General features: G+C 45.5%; 1 protein-coding gene across 5 annotated transcripts in view; it reads left to right on the top strand.

The window, feature by feature from the left end:
• The window catches only part of LOC117356688 (L-threonine 3-dehydrogenase, mitochondrial-like), an 84,337-nt gene that overhangs the window by 28,164 nt on the left and 43,226 nt on the right, over window positions 1–12,947 (top strand). For all 5 annotated transcript variants that reach the window (XM_033936254.1, XM_033936249.1, XM_033936253.1 and 2 more), the window contains exon 3: window positions 7,568–7,610. In XM_033936254.1, the coding sequence (XP_033792145.1) occupies window positions 7,568–7,610 (43 nt within the window). The remainder of the gene's footprint in view (window positions 1–7,567; window positions 7,611–12,947) is intronic.

The following is a 12,947-nucleotide window of genomic DNA, read 5'->3' as shown; positions in this document are numbered from 1 at the left end:
GTTGGGCAAACGGCAGCATCAGAGAAAAGTGTGCAGAGAGAAAATATCAGCATTTGCTTCAGCGTGGTCGGGCAAATGGCAGCATCAGAGAAAAGTGTGCAGAGAGAAAATTTCAGCACTTGCTTCAGCGTGGTTGGGCAAACGGCAGCGTCAGAGAAAAGTGTGCAGAGAGAAAATTTCAGCACTTGCTTCAGCATGGTTGGGCAAACGGCAGCATCAGAGAAAAGTGTGCAGAGAGAAAATATCAGCATTTGCTTCAGCGTGGTCGGGCAAATGGCAGCATCAGAGAAAAGTGTGCAGAGAGAAAATTTCAGCACTTGCTTCAGCGTGGTTGGGCAAACGGCAGCGTCAGAGAAAAGTGTGCAGAGAGAAAATTTCAGCACTTGCTTCAGCGTGGTTGGGCAAACGGCAGCATCAGAGAAAAGTGTGCAGAGAGAAAATATCAGCATTTGCTTCAGCGTGGTCGGGCAAATGGCAGCATCAGAGAAAAGTGTGCAGAGAGAAAATTTCAGCACTTGCTTCAGCGTGGTTGGGCAAACGGCAGCGTCAGAGAAAAGTGTGCAGAGAGAAAATTTCAGCACTTGCTTCAGCGTGGTTGGGCAAACGGCAGCATCAGAGAAAAGTGTGCAGAGAGAAAATATCAGCATTTGCTTCAGCGTGGTCGGGCAAATGGCAGCATCAGAGAAAAGTGTGCAGAGAGAAAATTTCAGCACTTGCTTCAGCGTGGTTGGGCAAACGGCAGCGTCGGAGAAAAATGTGCAGAGAGAAAATTTCAGCACTTGCTTAAGCGTGGTCGGGCAACCGGCAACGTTGGAGAAAAGTGTTCAGAGAGAAAATTTCAGCACTTGCTTCAGCATCCCTGCCTCTCCATCCACCTCTTCCACATCAGCCACCCATGAGGAGGCACCCCCTTCATCTCTTCCTCCTCCTGCAACACATACTGAACATGTAGAGGATGAAGATACCGAAGATCTACTGCCACTGCCTGAGGAGGCACCTGGTGCTCACTTATCCTCTTTGTCTTCTCCTCCTGCACTGCATGCGAAACATGTACAGGACGATGAGGATGAAGACACCGTCTGAATAAGTGATCTGTATATGAACCATGCTTTAATGGGATTCCAGTACAGTACATGGTCAGTTCTATATTACTGTACAGTACTTGAATTGCACTGCTAAAGTATACAGTACAATGTAAGGACTGCAGTACAAAACTTGTAGTTTTTTTTAAAAAACAATTGCAAATATCAATGATAAGTTTTATTTGCGATCTCATGATATTCACGAGGGCTATACCATAAACCCCGCAAATATGAAGGGAGAAGTGTAGTTGTACAAATCAAATTGCATTCAGGATCATCTGGTATTCTCTTGGGTCTGAAGTAATGGAAGATTAACGGGCCCTTTTACTAAAGCTTAATGTGCGCTAATGGATATTAAAATGTGCAAAGTGCCTTGTGGCATAAAATAGGACTCGTAGCATTTAGCATGCACTAATGTCTGTAAGCGCATACTAAGCTATAATATAAAGGCCCCTTGGTGGTTTAACCAACATCACAAAGAGCAGCAGTGGGATTTGGACTCCTGGTTTCTTGGTCCTCAGGTTACTACTTTAAAAGCTAGGCTGATCCACTTCACCAGTGGCAAAGTAGCTTATACAGTGGTGCCTCACACAACGAACTTAATTGGTTCCAGGAGCAAGTTTGTTATGCGAAACGTTCGTTATGTGAAACGCGTTTTCCCATAAGAATACATGTAAAAAAAAATAATTCGTTCTGCAGCATAAAATATGCTAAGATGACATAAAAAAAGATAAATTTTTGGTTATTATTTTTATTTAGATACATCTAAAAACATAATTGTTTTTTAAAACAACACACATTTTTTAAATTTAAAGACAGACTAAGTAGAGTCTAATTTTACAGTGAGAGAGGGCAGAGTCTCAGCGGCAAAAACTGGGACTTAACTGTTCATTTTTTTTTTTTTTCTACCGTGTTTCCCCGATGATAAGGCAGGGCCATCAAATAAGACAGCCCCCCCTTTTTAGAAAAAAATGTAAAATAAGGCACCCCCCCGCAAATAAGCCACCCACCGATACCTGCGCTTACCCGAATCGGGTGGTACGGTGGGTGACTCCGTGTGGTCCCTGGCACCCCCGACACGATCGGGGCAAGAGGGAGCTCAAGCCCTCTTGCCCCCCCGACTCCCCGACACGATCGGGGCAAGAGGGAGCCCAAGCCCTCTTGCCCCCCCGACTCCCCGACACGATCGGGGCAAGAGGGAGCCCAAGCCCTCTTGCCCCCCCCCCAACTCCCCGACACGATCGGGGCAAGAGGGAGCCCAAGCCCTCTTGCCCCCCGACTCCCCGACACGATCGGGGCAAGAGGGAGCCCAAGCCCTCTTGCCCCCCCGACTCCCCGACACGATCGGGGCAAGAGGGAGCCCAAGCCCTCTTGCCCCGCCGATTCCCCAACTCCCCGACAATATCGGGCCAGGAGGGAGCCCAAGTCCTCCTGGCCACGGCGACCCCCTAACCCCACCCTGCACTACATTACGGGCAGGAGGGATCCCAGGCCCTCCTGCCCTCGACGCAAACCCCCCCTCCCCCCAACGACCGCCCCCCCAAGAACCTCCGACCGCCCCCCCAGCCGACCCGCGACCCCCCTGGCCGACCCCCACGACACCCCCAACCCCCTTCCCCGTACCTTTCTGTAGTTGGCCGGACAGACGGGAGCCAAACCCGCCTGTCCGGCAGGCAGCCAACGACGGAATGAGGCCGGATTGGCCCATCCGTCCCAAAGCTCCGCCTACTGGTGGGGCCTAAGGCGCCTGGGCCAATCAGAATAGGCCCGGGAGCCTTAGGTCCCTCCTGGGGGCAGGGCCTGAGGCACATGGTCGGGTTGGGCCCATGTGCCTCAGGCCCCGCCCCCAGGAGGGACCTAAGGCTCCCGGGCCTATTCTGATTGGCCCAGGCGCCTTAGGCCCCACCAGTAGGCGGAGCTTTGGGACGGATGGGCCAATCCGGCCTCATTCCGTCGTTGGCTGCCTGCCGGACAGGCGGGTTTGGCTCCCGTCTGTCCGGCCAACTACAGAAAGGTACGGGGAAGGGGGTTGGGGGTGTCGTGGGGGTCGGCCAGGGGGGTCGCGGGTCGGCTGGGGGGCGGTCGGAGGTTCTTGGGGGGGGCGGTCGTTGGGGGGAGGGGGGGTTTGCGTCGAGGGCAGGAGGGCCTGGGATCCCTCCTGCCCGTAATGTAGTGCAGGGTGGGGTTAGGGGGTCGCCGTGGCCAGGAGGACTTGGGCTCCCTCCTGGCCCGATCGTGTCGGGGAGTCGGGGGGGGGGCAAGAGGGCTTGGGCTCCCTCTTGCCCCGATCGTGTCGGGGAGTCGGGGGGGCAAGAGGGCTTGAGCTCCCTCTTGCCCCGATCGTGTCGGGGAGTCGGGGGGGCAAGAGGGCTTGGGCTCCCTCTTGCCCCGATCGTGTCGGGGAGTCGGGGGGGCAAGAGGGCTTGGGCTCCCTCTTGCCCCGATCGTGTCGGGGAGTCGGGGGGGCAAGAGGGCTTGAGCTCCCTCTTGCCCCGATCGTGTCGGGGAGTCGGGGGGGCAAGAGGGCTTGGGCTCCCTCTTGCCCCGATCGTGTCGGGGAGTCGGGGGGGGGGGGCAAGAGGGAGCCAGGCGGAGAGAGGGCAGTTAAGCGCAGTGCCTGCGCGGAAGGATGCAGCTCGGGCGACTTCGTTGTGTGAAACGAAGTTCGTTGTACGAATCAAGACATAAAGTTCGTTGTGCGCAGCGTTCGCTGTGCGAGGCGTCCGTTATGCGAGGCACCACTGTATTTCCATACAACTTTTATTGATTTTGGTAGTAGAGCACTTTTTTTATTTGAAATCTTCCTGTTATGTAGAAAATGATCTGTGCTTTGTCCTATGTTGCATTAGTCAGAAAAAGGTTTGTTTGAGATTTGGCAATGAGTTGATGTCAAACGCAACATTTTAATCTCGCACCTTAATAAAGCAGATGAAACTGGAGTGTTCTAGATATGTTTGTGCAATAAGAAATTCATATGTAGGCAGAAGGAAAGTACGGAGAGGCTGACTGCTTTATGTGCCAGCTACATTACAACACATCACAAGCACAACAATAACCATTCATGATTTTAAAGTGTACCAAAAGATAATATGGTGTTTGTGGTAGCTGCTGGTAGTGTTTATGAAGTGCACACACCCCCTCCACCGAACAAATGATCTGGCCAATCAAAGTCTTACGTCACTCCCAGTGCATTAAAGAATGCACTGGGAAGGAGGCCTAAAACTCCTGTTGGCCTAGGTGCATATAGCCCTTCCTATGTGAGGGGCCTTAGTTGCCTGGGCCAATCAGGTCCTTAGGCCCCTCCCTGGTGCATGTCAAGATGCATCAGGAAGGGGAAAGCTCGCCATTCTGAAGAGGCGGGCCTGCTGGCCAGAGGGATTAGGCATCCCTCTGGCCAGCCTTGCTGATAAAGGTACAGGGAGGGGGGAGTCCAAGTGGGTTTTAAGGTGTCGTGTGTTTAGGGGAGAGGGTGCCGGCAGGAGATAGTGGGCATCTCTCCTGCCCGGGGCTTTTTTGAGGGTTCTGGCACAAGGGAGTGGGCATCCTTCCTGCTACGGACAGTGTGGGAGGATTCGGGGGTGATGGGTTGGAGTGGGCATTCCTCCTGCTGTCCGACTTGTGGTGGGGTTCCCTGCTGCAGTCATGATCAGTTTAGCAGCCATGTCTATTTGAAATGTAAACCAGCATTTTGCTGACATACTTTTCAAGTGCCTATTGCAGCCCTAGGGAGATGCCTAGGGCCACTTAAGCTCACCAAAAGCCACTTTCGGGCGAAATCATGCCCACATTCAGCCTTGGGTAAGCTTAAGCATCCATAGGCGCCTCCCTGCACCCGCGACAGACGCCTACAGAGTAGATGGCCTATTTTGGATTTTTTTTTTTTTTTTAAACATGCGTCCTGATTGGCGCCTACCGCTGCCTTCAATCGAGTTGCCGTTTTATAGAATTTGGCCCTCAGTGTTTCTTTGTGCCCATATGTGGAAACTGCCATCATTTATAAGTTAAGATTATAGACAGTGGAATAGGCTGAAGATTGGTTTATGTGGCTCCTCCAACCAAAAAGATATTCTGATGCCCCTGAGATATCAACCCCTTTTAAGAACAAGATTCCTTGTTATAATCAGGATAATAACTTCATTTCCATTGCTGTTTCAAACTATTGGGCTCATTTTCAAAGCACATAGATGTTTCAGAATGGCCAAAAAAGGGCCATCTGCCACAAACATCCAAATTGCAATTTTGGAACTGCAGAATTTGGACATGCCTACACTACAGTTTGTCCAAATAGCAAACGGACAGGTTGTGGGTGTTTTGGCAGGACTAGGGGGGCTCAAAATTTAGGGTGTCCAACAGCGATAATCAAATGGGGAAAAAACATCCCAAGTCTAAAAAGAAGAGCGTTTTTATTTAGATCTGTTTTGGTCACATCCAGCATACAAAAAAGTGATCTCATTTGAGTAGATGACCACTGAGGGATTAAGGCCTGACTCCTCATGAAAACCCCCATGTTTGCTGTCCCTCTCCCCTGAAAGTGAAGCCAAAAGGAATACCAGGCTCTTGGTTAGCATTAGGTATTGAGGACATTCTGAACAAAGCAGAAAGCAAGTCGGAGGAGTAGCCTAGTGGTCATTGCAGTGAACTGTAAATCAGGAGACCCAGGTTCAGTTCCCACTTCAGCTCACTTTCTCTTCCCCCCCTCCCCCCCCCTTTAAATACAGCGCTGCGTATGCCTTTTAGCACTATAGAAGTGATAAATAGTAGTAGTAGTAAATCGTGGTCCCTCCAGAAACAGTGGAGTAGCCCTAATGGTTAGTTTGTTGGCCTGAGAACCAGATTCAATTTTCAGTGCAGCTCCTTGTGAGTCTGGGCATCTCACTTAACCCTCTATTGCCCCAGGTACAAAATAAGTACCAGTATATAATATATGAAACAACTTTGATTGTAACCACAGAAAGGCAGTATATCAAATCCCATCTCCTTTTCCTTTCTAAATCCCTTACCTACTGTATTTATTTATTTAATGGTCTTATATCCCACTGTACCTAAATATTTGACATCTATAAACCTGACGGCTATTGAGGTGATGTGCAGCAGATATTTTTTCCTGTTCCTGGAGGCATTTACAATTAAAGAGTTGTAGGAAGATATGACCCTAGGTGCTTTGGATTACAATCCACTGTACTGACCATTAGATTGCCTCCTGCTCAACAAGGACGTCCGTGTGGCCATTTTTGAAAACATGTTGCCAGACAGATGTTCTTTTTACTATTTTGTGTTCATAATTTGCATGTTTCATTTTGTACAATGGCTGCTCATTTTGGACATTCTGACATATTTTCAAACAGGAAACCTCAATGTATTTCCTGTTCAAAAATGACTGTGAAATGAACTTTATTGTTTAATTTCATGAACGGGATTTCCCAATTCTGACTTGGACGTCTTATCAAAAATGCCCCTCTAGATATTTATTTGAATTTACAGTATGTCGCACCTTTTACATTGGTAAGTCAAGACATGTTATATCCACTTAGAGGGCTTACAGTCTAAGGCCTCCTTTTACAAAGCTATGGTAGAGGATTCTACTGCGGGCCAGCAAAGTAAATGCTCTGAAGCTCATAAGAATTCTATGAGCATCACAACATTTACCTCAGATAGTACATGCAAGTACACTTATCAATAAAAATCATAGCCATATACGGTAAGCTCTAGTGTATTTAGCAATTTCCCTATTAGAAATGTAGACATCTGAAACATCTTGAGGAAATTCCCTCTCATCAGTACCTAAGCCTTGTTCTGTAATGTTAACTGGGCAAAGATGATTATGAGAAAAATCTTAACCACACCAGCTCCAGTGTTCTTAGAAATTTCCCTATTAGAAAAGTAGAGATTTGGAACAATTTGGTAACTTAGTAGCTTACTCATCAGTACTGAGAACCGGAGTTCCCTCAAATGTTAAAATGAAGAGGTTAATGCTTTTTAATGTCCCAATTATGTTTCTATAAAAAGTATAGCACCTCTTCTTTTCTTCTTTTTCTTCCCTGAAGTAGGCAAACTATGGCTAGCGGGCCACAGCTGCCTGGTAGATGCTTCAAATTTGTGGAGTCTTAGCCTGCAGCAGCAATAAAATTTAAATTCTGGCTAGAAGCGATATCATGGGGCTATTGGTCCCACTCCTCAAACTCTGTAGCTTTGAAGGTGAATTTTTCCTGCCCCCTTTAGATTCTGGGGAGACTCTCGATTTTCCTCTGCTTCTCAGGCTTATTTCCCCCACTCCATACTGAACAAGGCTCCAATGTATCACATATGCCAAAAGCTGGCCCACCCTGTGCTTGTAGAATATCAGCTGCTTTGATCTTGATATCTGTTATGGAAACACAGAAACATACGTTTGCTTAATTATATTTGTTTACATATAAATTGCATGTACCTCATCACTCTTTTTATTTAAAACACAAAAAGACACATCCTTTTTTATTATTTTTAAGGAGGATTAGGCCAGCTTGGAGTAGGACTTGCAAAGCTGCTAAGGTAAGACAATATTACTTGCAAATTAACTTGTTTAGTTAAATACTGAAGCTTAATACTTTCCCACCCTTCTTGAATGGGAAGGAGGTTGGTGGAAATATTCAAGTGAATTGCTTGATTTCAAACACAACTCTAGCAGGTCATCAGGACACCATTTTTTCTGTTTTACAGTCAATATTTGTGACAGTAAGGAGGACATTTTTAGAAGGTTTATGTGGCATAATAGTGGGTTTGTGCATATAAATGGCCCAGTGCTTTTTGAAAATCACTTTAAGATGGCAACTATTTAGATTGTATGTTTGCAGAATGCACACTTTTCAAGAGGTATGGTTTGGTTAGCTTTGATAAGTATGCATTGTGAAAGTATACTAAACATTTAAGATTATACAGAATAAAACAAAGAACTTGCAATACAGGTTGAAAGAAGCTAGTACGTATAGAACCGAAGGTCACATAGTTTGTGTTGTAAAAGATGCTATTGTGACAGGCCCCCCCAAAACACAAGGTTTCCTGTGGAAATGTTGTAATTACACTTCTCCCACCGTATTTGCGGTTTCAGCATTCACGGTTTCGATTATTCATGGTTTTTAGCATGCTAGCTCCTCCCCCCTCCCCTCCCCCCATCACATCAGCTTGCATAGAGAAATCACTGATTCCAAGCGTTTACAGAGAAAATCGCCGATTCCCAGCACTTTCTTCACCGTATTTTGCCTCTCCTTCAGGAACAGACCAGGTCTCCCACCATGTTATTTGCAGTTTCACCATATTCATGGTGGTTTTTAATAGAAAACAGCGAATAACATGAAAAAGTTTATTTGCGGGTTTTCTGTTTTTGCAGTTCTGTTAATCCCTCAGCGAATATGGAGGGAGAAATGTTAGTAACAAATTGATGTCAACCAGGGTTGGCTCAAACCTTTGGAGCAGGTGAGGCCCTGACCCAGGGCACTAATGATAAAGGGTGCCAAAATCACAATCTGGGTTACCTTCAGACTTCTAGAGGGATAGATGCCAGACTGGGATTTTGGCACCCTTTATCATCGGTGCCCTCACTGATCTAGCTGGAGAGTGAAACTTGAGGGGGGTGGGGAGGAAGAGAGAGATCAGATTGTGGGGGTGCCAATGCAAAAGCTGACTCAGGGCGCCACTGTCCCTGGTGTTGGCACCTTCTCTTGCTGTACCGAATAGCGCATTTTACTATTTGACCAAATACGAATAATGGGCATTGAGCTTTAACTTAAAAAATAATAAAAGAATCAACATGAAATTAGAGATCAAGTGTTTACATGAGTAGGATTTAGCTCAGTAAAGCTCCAGATTATTCATATTCAAATTTAAATCATTATTCAGGCAAATAAGAATAATGTATTTGAGGTACTGTTCAAGGCAATATTTGGTATAGTCCAATATAAAGGCCCTGAATAGTTAAGGACAGCGTGTATGGCTTATACTGTGATATCTCTGACTGCCAGCAAACCAATAAAGACTTCGCAGGTATTATCTGATACTGTTTTAACCATTTTTCAGATTAATAATATGTACTCCCTGTTCTACAAAGGAAATATGTCTAACTTCTAAAAATCTAGACATCAGCATTTTTATCTGTTTCCATTTAAATATTCATTTGAAGAAATGAGAGGAACAATTGTGCTAACTTCTCTGGCATTAATGAAACATTTCAAAAAGCCAACACTAGTGTTTTGTAGCTCAGTTCTTTAATTGACTTTCCTTGTATATCCAGCTTTGTAAAATCCAGCATAAGAATGTGTAACTGGGAACACATGTGTTGGTTGAAGAGATCACTGCTTATATGTGTGGGTGCCCCCAATTCAGTGTTCAAAGCCCCAAGTGATGCTGTTCTTTTTTAAATGTGTTTCTTTATAAAATAGCTGCACATCAAATCTACATTTATTTCTCACGGCCTTAAGTATTTTACAGAAGGCTCTGTTCAGAAAGCTTCTTTTATAAAATACTATTGAAATTTTGACTTGGATGTCTCTTACATAGATGACCTAAACAAAATCTAGCTTTTGAACTCCTAAAAATGTTAGATGCAGGTAGATTGGTTATTTGTGTTACAATAGCAAGCAAGCATCAGTAAAACTCCAGGCTGATTTTCCTGAGTTTTGCTCTTGATATTTTCCAAGTTTTCAGACTCCTTTTGTACTGATCTGTATCTTAGTATCCACTTAATTACCGTATTTTCACGCATATAACGCGCGCGTTATATACGGTTTTTACAAACCGTGCATAACCTTGCATGTTATACGCGTGAGCGTGTTTTACAAATTTTTTTTACATACTTTCCCCCCCCCCCCCCGATGTCCGATTCCCCCCCCCCCCCCGCAGGACCACTCGCACCCCCACCCCAAAGAACCGCTCGCACGCACCCGCACCCCCACCCCGAAGGACCGCTCCCAAGCACTCCCACCCGTACCCCCACCCTGAAGGACCGCTCGCACCCCCACAGCCTCCCGACCCCACCCTCATCATGTAGAAGCTCCTACCGGTGTCCTGCTGCTTCCTCTTGGTGGTCCCGGCCCTTCTGTGATCCCTGCGTCTGCGCTGCTTCGTCTTCCGGCGGTCCCGCCCTTTCTCTGACGTCAGAGAAAGGGCGGGACCGGCGGGACCGCCAGAAGACGAAGCAGCGCAGACGCAGGGCTCACAGAAGGGCCGGGACCGCCAAGAGGAAGCAGCAGGACACCGGTAGGAGCTTCTACATGATGGGGGGGTCGGGAGGTTGTGGGGGTGCGAGCAGTCCTTCAGGGTGGGGGTGCGGGTGGGAGTGCGTGTGAGCCGTCCTTCGGGGTGGGGGGTCGGGTGCGTGCGAGCCGTCCTTCGGGGTGGGGGTGCGAGCGGTCCTGCGGGGGGGGGTTGAATCGGACGTCGGGGGGGGCATCAGGCTTTCAGGGTGGGGACAGGACTTCAAGGGGGAGAGGAGAGTCGGGGCGGGGGAAAGGAGAGTCGGGGCGGGCGAAAGGAGAGTCGGGCGGCGACGGGAGAGTCGGGGCAGCATGCGCTGTATACGGGTGTGCGCGGTATATAAATTTTTTTTTACATATATGTCTGTTTCCCGCGCGCTATACCCGTGTGCGCGTTTTAAACGGGTGCGCGTTATCTACGTGAAAATACGGTAAAAGCTATGCATGCCCTTCTGAATAGCATCCTTTTTTTGGAAGAATTTATTAAGGGCCTGTTTTACAAAGCCACGCAGCAACAGCCCTGAAGCCCTTTAAATCTCTAAGGGCTTCGGGGCCTTTACCGCACAGCAGCCACTAGTGTGGCTTTGTAAAACAAGCCCTGAATATCTGTAATATAGCAAAAAAAAACTTAGGCCTCCTTTTACAAAACTGCGATAGCAGTTTCTAGCGCGGGGAGCCACGCTGAATGGCCCGCGCTGCTTCTAACGCTCATTGAGTTCCTATGAGCGTCGGGAGCAGCGCGGGCCATTCAGCGCGGCTCCCCACACTAGAAACTGCTATCGCAGTTTCGTAAAAGAGGGTAAGTAATTAAATTACCTTTAACATAACAGAAGAACTCGTAGTTCATCAGCTCACATTAACTGGAAGTGGATAAACTAAAATCTTGAAAACATAATTAAGGGCAGAATCCTTTTTCCATAAACCAGCCCTTTTTAAATCAGTGGTTCACAAACCACCCTTAGAAGAAAAATCTTTTAACCTCCATAATATTTGCAGGGAAATGGAAGTAAACAGAAGTTCCAAATGCTAACACTTGAGAGTTTAAAGCCAAACCTAAATCAGATTAGGAAAGCCACTATTGATCCAATTATTTTATCTGATCATGGTGGAGTATGGATTGAATTTAAACTTGATCAAGAAACTACAGGCCTGCTTGGAGGTTTAATAATGCATTGCTTGCTGATGAACAATTTTGGGAGGAATTTCAAATAAAAATGAATGAATATTTTCAACTAAATACTTCAGAGGAAATCTCATTAGAAATGCTTTGGGATGCTTTTAAAGCTACCATGAGAGGGCAAATAATTTCATATTCGGCTCATGTGAGGAAAAAACTAAAGATGGAATTCTCAAATCTGGAACAAGTTATTAAGAGCTTAGAGTCACAGTTGGTTGTTAAATGGGAACAAAGTACTCTACAGGCCCTATTGAAAGCTAAATATAATTATAATGAGATTTCATCTAAATTGGCTAGAAAGGAGTTGTTTGTGCAGCAAGCTCTGTATTATGGAAACTCGAATAGAATGGGAAGAGTATTGGCTAATTATCTCAAAGCAAAAAAAAGGAAAGTAAAGATTATGGCTATTAATGATGAGAATGGGTTAACTCAATCTCAAACTGGAAATATTTTAAAGCAGTTTTTAACATATTATATAGTTTTGTATTCTTCTGAGCTCTCTTTAAATAAAGAACTTGATGGGTTAGATTTTTTTAAAATTAAAGGTCCAAAAATTCTCAAGCATATTAAAAAATCCCTTGATATGCCTATATCTTTGAAAGAAATACAAACAGCCTTAAAGTCCCTTAGAGTTGAATCCGCTCCAGGTGGTGATGAATATACTGTAGAGTCCTTATTACCTCATTTATTAAATTTATATCGGACACAACTGAATGAAGGTTATATATTAGGTACTATGGCTGAATCTCTAACTATTGTTTTACCCAAGCCAAATAAGGATTCTATGTTGATTTCAAATTATGGCCTATTTCCTTGATAAATGTGGATGCTAAACTTCTGGCTAAGTTATTGGCTTTACGCTTAGCTAAGGCTCTCCCTCATATCATAGATCTGCATCAAACAAGGTTTATTGCTCAAAGGTACTCTTCAAATAACACCAGATTGGTTTTTCATATGTTAAATTTATCAAAAACCATAAATGATCCAGCTTTCTCTGTGTCCTTAGATGCAGAGAAGGCCTTTAATCGAGTGTAATGGACCTTCATATATCAAGCAATGGAATGGTTTGGTATTGGTTCTGGATTCATACAAATGATTCAAACTTTGTATAGCTCCCCCTCTGCTAGATTATATATAAATAATGCTTTCTCGGATCGTTTTTGTCTGAAGAGAGGAGTTACACAAGGGTGTCCGCTATCTCCTTTGCTATTTGATATTGTTCTGGAACCCTTGTTATTGGCTATTCAACAAACAAAGGAGATTCAGAGTATTCCTTATTCAGATCGGGAATATAAAGTCTCTGCATATGCAGATGATATTTTGCTTCATTTGAGAAATCCTGAGACTACCATTCCAAGTTTGTTAGAGTTAATTGAGAAATTCGGAAAATTTTCTGGCTAAAAAATAAATTGGAGTTAATCAGAGGTTCTTCCTTTAAATGTTCATTGTCAAAAGGGATTATTT

The sequence above is a fragment of the Geotrypetes seraphini genome, chromosome 3, assembly GCF_902459505.1.
Source record: "Geotrypetes seraphini chromosome 3, aGeoSer1.1, whole genome shotgun sequence".
NCBI classification, from domain to species: Eukaryota; Metazoa; Chordata; class Amphibia; order Gymnophiona; family Dermophiidae; genus Geotrypetes; species Geotrypetes seraphini.
The sequence above is the reverse complement of the archived record's forward strand: the minus strand, read 5'-3'. Positions and strand labels throughout refer to the sequence as shown.